The following is an 8,102-nucleotide window of genomic DNA, read 5'->3' on the forward strand; positions in this document are numbered from 1 at the left end:
GTAACCTTAAAGTTGATACAAGAACCAACACAATCACTTCTTCCCATCGGCAGGCAGGAAACCCCATTTTATACAGAGATGTGGCAGGGGAGGCCAGCTGTGCCATTGGGCTAGACGCTGTGGCGGTGTCCTCCCCCCGTGTCTCTGACTCCCCCTCCTTTGACCTCTTTCAAGTGATAACCACCTGTGGCCGTGGTGATAGGTGCATCTGGTCCATAAGGATGCACCCACTGGATGTGGGGGGAGACAGATAACAATACAATAGCCAAGGGCTACTGTGGAATGTGCTCACCCAAGCACAGTGGTCAGTATGCAAATATGACTATGAGCCAATCATCTTACCCCCATCAACAGTGAGCAGTCCAAGAGCCGTCTGAGCTCTCCTGCACAGCAGCAGGCTGCACGCCAGGATCTCCCCTTGAGCAGGGACGCCTCTCAAGGTCACTCCTTGAGGTTGAGAGATTCCTTACCACAACAGATTCTCGGTAAGTGACTAACAGCATGCTACCTTGGAAATCTTAGCTAAGTGACATAAAGGATTAATTGCGCATATGTAATCCTTTAGACATAAACCGTTGACCAAGTCTGGGACTAGGATTGGATCCAGTCGCACCTAGACCCCTCTCTGAGGGAGTTTAGAAAGCCAGGGGATCTTTTCTGAACCTCATGGCTCAACGGGAGGGCCTCTCTGACAGTTTTGTCTGACCCTGTCCTCTGTGCAGTAAATAACAAAATGTACCTTGCCATCGAATCTCATAAACTATTGTTGCAGTTACCACTGAACTGTGTTAACTCACTGTTTTACACCAATAAACTGTATTATTTTTGCCTCCCTATCACTCCACCCGTGACAGACACATGTGCAAGACCTCTGGGTCAGACAGACCGGGTTCATGCCTCTGGAGATGTGGAGTGCATACAGTCATTCCTGGGGAAACAGAACTATCACAGATAAAAGTCCCAAAGCAAAAGACATTCCTCAGATCCATTGGAAATCACTTGTGAAGAGACATCAGCAGTTTATTCCCGATGAAAGACACTGATCAAATCAACTTCTTGAGTGCATCTTTAAGCTCCTGGTTCCTGATACTGTAGATGAGAGGGTTCACTGCTGGAGGAACCACCGAATAAAGAACAGAAACAACCAGATCCAGGGATGGGGAGGAGAGGGAGGGGGGATGCAGGTAGGCAAACATGGAAGTGATGATAAACAGGGAGACCACTGCCAGGTGAGGGAGGCACGTGGAAAAGGCTTTGTGCCGTCCCTGCTGAGAGGGGATCCTCAGCACAGCCCTGAAGATCTGCACATAGGACAGCACAATGAAAACAAAACAGCCAAAGTTTACAAAGACACTAACAACAAGAAGGCCAACTTCCCTGAGGTAGGCATCTGAGCAGGAGAGCTTGAGGATCTGGGGGATTTCACAGAAGAACTGATTCAAAGCATTGCCCTTGCAGATCGGTATGGAAAATGTATTGGCAGAGTGCAGGAGAGAATTGAGAAAAGCAGTGCCCCAGGCAGCTGCTGTCATGTGGACACAATTTCTGCTGCCCAGGAGGGTCGCATAGTGCAGGGGTTTGCAGATGGCAACGTAGCGGTCATAGGCCATGACGGTGAGAAGATAATACTCTGCTACTACTAAGAAGGCAAACATAAATAGCTGGGCAGCACATCCTACATAGGAGATGCCTCTGGTTTCCCAGAGGGAATTGGCGATAGATTTGGGGATGGTGGTAGAGATGGAGCCCAGGTCGACAACGGAGAGGGTGAGGAAGTACATGGGGGTGTGGAGGCGGTGGTCGCAGGCTATGGCGGTGATGATGAGGCTGTTTCCCAGGAGGGCAGCCAGGTAGATGCCCAGGAAGAGCCAGAAATGCAAGAGCTGCAGCTCACGTGTGCCTGTGAATGCCATGAGGAGAAACTGGGTGGTGGAGCTACTGTTGGATATTTGCTGTCTCCACGCAAGGGGTCCTGTTCTCAGAGGAAGAGACAACAAAGAGTTAGGGGAGAGGTCTCTGAGGAAAATCAAAGCCTTTCTCCTAGACATTCACCCTGCTACACCCACTCCCGCCCCCAATTTCCTTTCCAGGAGACCTTCCTTCAGCTCCGTTGCTGCAGCTCTGGTTTGTGCTGGCCGAGTGTGCCATGAGGAGCAGGGGCCTCTGCCCACTGTCTGCTGAGGAGTCAGGCCTGCTCTGCAGCAGTGAGCTCATGGGAATGGTGGGGATAGGAGGCAGTCCTGGTGTTCAATTTCGTAAGATAAAACCGCTCCCAATGCAGAAGGGCCTGTCAGCATCTGCACCTCAAGTGCTAAGGAACAGGGTAAGCAGAAGGCAGTTGGAGAGGTTTGGTGGTTTTAAAGCTCCCCCCATCTTACCTGGGTTGTTTTCTTGCATGTCAGAAACCCTCAGCATTTCTGCTGCACTCAGGGAGCACAGAGCGAGTCTTGTGAGGCCAAAGGATTGCCTGTGGCTTAGTGCAGAGTGAGGGGAGCTGGTCTGTCCCTCCAAATGGTACTGAGCTGCCGTGGGCTTGTTCTTCATGAGATCAAATGTGATAACACTTTTGTGATAACTGTTCTCTGTTACTCTGAAAAACAAGCAGACACATCAGAGAACAAGGGGTTCCAATTCAGACCACTAAGTATCTCACCCTTTCATAATGTCTCAGCACCCTACTTCAAGTCTTATTGTGTTCAGTTTTGGGCCCCTCACTACAAGAAAGATGTTGCATTGCTGGAATATGTCCGGAGGAGAGCCACAAAGCTGGTGAGGGGTCTGGAGCACAAGTCTTATGAGGAGCGGCTGAGGGAACTGGGGATGTTTAGTCTAGAGAAGAGGAGGCTGAGGGGAGACCTGATTGCCCTCTACAACTGCCTGAAAGGAGGCTGTTGTGATGTGGGGGTCGGCCTCTTCTCCCTGCTAACGGACGATAGGACGAGGGGAAATGGTGTGAAGTTGCACCAGGGCAGGTTTAGGTTGGACATTAGGAAAAATTTCTTCACAGAAAGGGTTTTCAGGTTCTGGAATGGGCTGCCCAGGGAGGTGGTCGAGTCCCCATCCCTGGAGGTATTTAAAAGCTGGGCAGACGAGGTGCTTAGGGCCATGGTTTAGTGGTGGGATGGCAGGGTTAGGTTAATGGTTGGACTTGATGATCTTAAAGGTCTTTTCCAACCTAAATGAAGGATACAAATGGTTCTTTTTGCCAACCCAACAGCATTTCCACCATCATAGCATATCTGAGCTTCTCCATGGGGCTCTCAGATAACAGAAAGGTACTATGTGAAAGGTTTTGATCATGGAGGGCAGCTCATAGCGGCTGTATTGCTCACGTTCTCACAGGTTAGAGGAAGGCTGGACACTCATTCCAATGGACATGCCTGCATGGGGGGACCCACACGATCAGTGTGTGACTCTGCATCTGAAACTCCACCTCCCCCGAGAGCCTGGCAGGAAGAATGAAATCATAACAACCATAACACAGACCAGTAGAGGAACAAGCAAATATCCAGTGAGGGTCTGGCTGGGAGAGGCCAGGGCAGAGGCAGGGGGGCCCTCAGGCAGCGTTACCCTCCCCCAGCTCTGCACGCCGCCTCCCAGGCACCACCATTGCCGGGCAGCTGCTCTCAGCCCCTGGGGTCTGCAGAGGGAAGTGGCCACGGGGCTGGAGAGCTGCCCCACGGCTCTGCTGGAGCTCTGGCTGCAGAGGAGCTGGTTCCCACCTTGGAGCTCAGAGCCCTGAGGGCAGAGGCTTTGGTGGCTGGGAGAGGAGGCCAGGGGGCTTGCTCAGAGGAGGGCTCAGCACTGCAGGGGATCACATGGAGCTCTCTGAATTCTCCCTCCCACAGCATTTTTCTGTTTAGTTTGCTCTCACTCCCTGATCATAGCCCTTCTGCCTGGAGATTTTCACCCTGGGAGCTGTTTCCCTGTCCCAGGTCTTTTCGCTGTCAGTGCTCACAGACTTCATCCCAACCTCCATGCACTCACCCTGGAATTACAGAAACCTGCCTGTTTGAACGGTACTGGCTGGGTGCGTGGTCCTCCTTGCAAGTGGAAAAAAATCAGAGTTTAAGAACCGTGATGTGTCCAGCAGAGGTGATGCTGGTGCTGGCCATAGGAAGAAGAGTGGCTGAAGGCACTTTGCCAGGCTCTCTTCAGTCATAATAATCACTCAAAGCTGCAGTTCAGGAGTCTCAGTGACTTGCTAAAATTTCAGAGTTCTTTTCAATTTGTCCTTTTACTTGTCCCACCCTACCCTCTGGAAAAGGAAATGGAAAGGAGGATTCAGGAAAGATTTTTATCTTTATAGTAAAACCTGCCTTGATCTTCTCCTTCATAAATCCCCTTGGAAATTTCCTGGGGGTGATGTGGAGCTGTGAGCAGCCTGACCTGCACAGAACCCTCTCAACAGCAGAAGGACCCTGCCTTGCTGAGGGTCACTCCTTCCACCCACAGCTTCTCCCTGCAGTGCCCTGGGGAGTGCCCCGGGCAGGCTGAGTGCTGACCCTGGCAGGCCCCCAGCACACAGCCCCCCACGGTGCAGGGACCCTGCTGGGAAGGACAGCCCTGGGCACCCCTGCCTGCACACCCACCTTCACAGCCTGCAGCCCTCCCTGGGAGAAGCCAGCCGTCATGCCCTGTCCCTATGACGGTGCAGCAGGGAGTCCCTGCTCTGCAGCACGTCCTCTTCCTCTGCACCAGAGAAAGTCTGAGGATTGTACTTAGAGATTCTCTAACCTGTGGAGTGCACCAGCTTCAGGAGATGCTACCAGGATCTGCAAATGCCGTTTCTGCAGCCACAAATTTACTCTCTGTCAAGATTTCTCTCCCCGTGAGCTCTTGGCATCCTCCCACCCCACACTGCCTGTAACTTCTCTCTGCCTCTCTCCTCTCCCCTCGGTGCCTGCAGGCAGTGCCCTCAGCCCTGCTGCACTTTGCAGAGGAGCTGCTCCTGGGCAGAGCTGTCTCTCTGCAACGCTGCCCACTCGCCATGAGCTCCCTCCATCCCAGGAGCCCAGCCAAGCTCAGCAGCAGAGGACCAGCCCAAAGCCCCCTCCCACCAGGTGTCCCTGGGGCTCCAGGGCATCCTAAGGTGATGTAGGCTGAAGTCATCCCCGATGTTCCCTCCCTCAGCTGGGGGAGAGACACTTCTTCCCAGCACTGTAATTTCTCCTATGAGGACATTTGGGCATGAGAATCACCTGTCCTTATCCTACTATTAGACAGCAAACCTAGACAGATACGTGGGAGGGATATCCTTCACCCATTCAGAGTCAAGTGAGGAACCTCATATTGGGTGTGTAGTCCTGGTTCTGAAAGGAGACTCAGCTCCCTCCATGCCTGCCACAAACCCACAGGAGGTGGGATTCCTCTGGCCACAGTTCGGCTGTGCAAATACAGACACCTGCATGTGAGCTCTTTGTCTCAGCTCCCATCCTCATCAATGGAGAGGGGTGCTAGGAGGGACATGCAAATGTCTGGTGACATCTGAGGTGCCAGAGGTGGTCAAGGACAGTGCAGGGAGCTATAGCCTGGAACGGAGAACTTCACAGCAATAGGGCAGCACCTGGGGGCATCCTCTTGGAGGCTGTTGAGAATTCCCCTGGGCCCAATGCAATGACAGTTGATGTCCAAATGAAGGGCAGATGAACTCATGATGGTCAGGGCAGCTCATAGAGTTATTCAGCTGAACAGTTGCAGTCAGGTGCCACAGGGAGAGCTCAGGTTCTCTCTTATCCTTCTGCTGGATTTACTAGATCTGCACTGACCACATTGCCAGTTGCCTCATGTTCATCCCCACACCGACTTACAGAATTCAGGATATCTGCTCCATTTCCTGTTCACTTCCAGGCTCAGGGAGCTCCAGGCGATGCCCGGGCTTGCAGGAACAGCAGAGAACCTCCAGGAAAGCAATGCCCATTCAGGGCGGTGTGTGACAGACACCCCAGACGGCATCGCAGGGAGTGCAATTGGCCGCCTGTGTGCCATTGGCTGTTGCCATCAGTGAGAGGCATCAGTCATCAGATGCCATGAGAGGGGCAAGGTCTGTCTCTCCTCTACCCAACCCCTGCAGGCATTGCGTGAATACAAAACACATCACAGTGGGGTCTTTAGTCACAGCCATGGTGGGACATCCAAGGACCAGACCAATCATTTTCACCATGTGCCTGGAAACATCTTGTTTTCAAGGAGAGCATCCTGCAGGCACAGCAATGATTCTTAGAAAAAACTCAACTGGATGGATGGGAATCAAGCCGCCCCAACCCCTTACCAGTCCATGGAACTGGAGAGGTACATCCAAGAGTACTGGTCAGCAAGGTGAGCTCATGTGGATGATTGAGCACAGCCACCCCCAGCAGTGGGCATTCCCCATCTGCCAGGCTGAGGAATGCACTCAAGATGGAAACATCTGTATCATCCCTGACTTGCACAGGAGGGGCCTTCCTTCCTGCTGTTGTTGTAGGACAAACCTTTTCCTAATGCTCCTTCACATCCAGACTTCAACTGTTTTTCATGGGTGCGATTAGTCGTGGCCATCAGCCACCCTCTTCTTTCGCACTGAAATCCCCCAACCCTCTCTCCCAGACCTACACATGGCCAATCACTGATGCTCAAGGCCACTCACTCTTTAGAAGAGGCCTTGAGCTTCCTGGAGCTTCCTGGTGGTTATTACAATCCTCCCCACTGCCTCCAGAGCTCATGGTGACCTTTCCAGGCAATAACAGGGCCTTCATGACCATTGCTTATGACACAGTTGGCTTTTTATGATCTTCTCTGAAGAAAGAGCAGTCACAGAAATGCACCAACTACACCAAAATGGATGGTGAGTCAAGTGCTGGTAAGAACCAGGTGAGCGACCCCCATGGCTGTGGCTCATCTTTGGACACAAAGAGTGCAAGACCACCCTTCATCTGAATCTCTTCAGAGATGGACTTGTGAATTGGGTATCATGCTGTGTATTGCCAACACGGGTTCCATTGCAATGTAGTACTAAGGGTTGACCTTACCCAAGTAAGATCTCCATCCACTGCTGGATTTCTGGGCTTCTGTCTCCTAGGCATGTGGAACTGGGAGACCTTGATGGGGAAGACAAAGGCCGAGAGCTCCTCATACCTATCTACACCTACACATAGTGATTTCATCAGTAGCCACGCATTATCTTCATTTCTTCTTTAACTCTTCCTCAAGCAGTAATGGCTCATTGTGGTGCCCTTGAACTCCCTCTCAAGTGTCAGCTCTGCAGGAGTTTTGGCTTTTTTCAACCCCAAAAATATTTCTGTTTCATCTTTTGTTTTAATCCCAGCGTCCACCTCTTGTGTGCTTCCTTTTTTCTTTGGAGCTTCCCCATGAGTTTCCTGATTCCCCAACCTTCTCTCCCTATAGCTCTGCTTCTTTTCCTGACTATTCCTATGCACAGTCTTGTACTTGAAAGACGCTGTCCTCGAAGACCAACTGTATGGAGTTCTGCTGCCCTTCTGTGCTGCTCACATGGACACCGCCCCCAACTAGAAGTCGCAAGACCAGTCCAAAGCCTGCTCCTCTGAGGTCTAGCATCTGCACTCTTCTATTCTCCTTCCCTTCGGGAGGTGAGACCCCACTATTTCATGGTCATGACAGCCAAGGCTGACACTGGCTTTCATATTGTCCTGGTTTCAGCTGGGATAGAGTTAATTTTCTTCATAGTAGCTAGCATAGTGCTGTGTTTTGGATTTAGTACCAGAAGAATGTTGATAACACACTGATGTTTTCAGCTGTTGCCAAGTAGTGCTCAGACTACTCAAGGACTTTTTGAGCTTCTCCTGCTTGCCCAGGTGCATAACAAGCTGGGAGTACAGCACAGCTAGCACAGCTAACCCAAACTGACCAAAGAGCTATTCCATACCATATAACGTCATGCTCGGGGGGGGTTAGTTCGTTCGGTCGGTTCGTTCCATTCGGTCAGTCGCGGGCAGTGTGGTCGCAGCTCGAGCTGTGTGATCGCGGCTCGGGGGGAGTGATCGCGGCTCGGGACGGGCTGGGCACCGGTCAGTGGGTGGTGAGCAATTGCATTGTGCATCACTTGTTTTATATATATTCTGTATATTCTCTTACTATTATTATTA

The 8,102-nt window shown here is 51.7% G+C and overlaps 1 protein-coding gene across 1 annotated transcript; it reads right to left on the reverse strand.

Moving 5' to 3' along the window:
* Nucleotides 1-1,043: 1,043 nt before the first annotated feature.
* LOC104131460 (olfactory receptor 14J1) lies at nucleotides 1,044-1,610 on the reverse strand. The gene has a single exon (XM_035900175.1). The coding sequence runs from the start codon at nucleotides 1,608-1,610 to the stop codon at nucleotides 1,044-1,046; it is 567 nt and encodes a 188-aa protein (XP_035756068.1).
* Nucleotides 1,611-8,102: the final 6,492 nt, after the last annotated feature.

Source organism: Egretta garzetta, unplaced genomic scaffold (assembly GCF_000687185.1).
Source record: "Egretta garzetta isolate BGI_Z169 unplaced genomic scaffold, ASM68718v1 scaffold128, whole genome shotgun sequence".
Classification (NCBI taxonomy): Eukaryota; Metazoa; Chordata; class Aves; order Pelecaniformes; family Ardeidae; genus Egretta; species Egretta garzetta.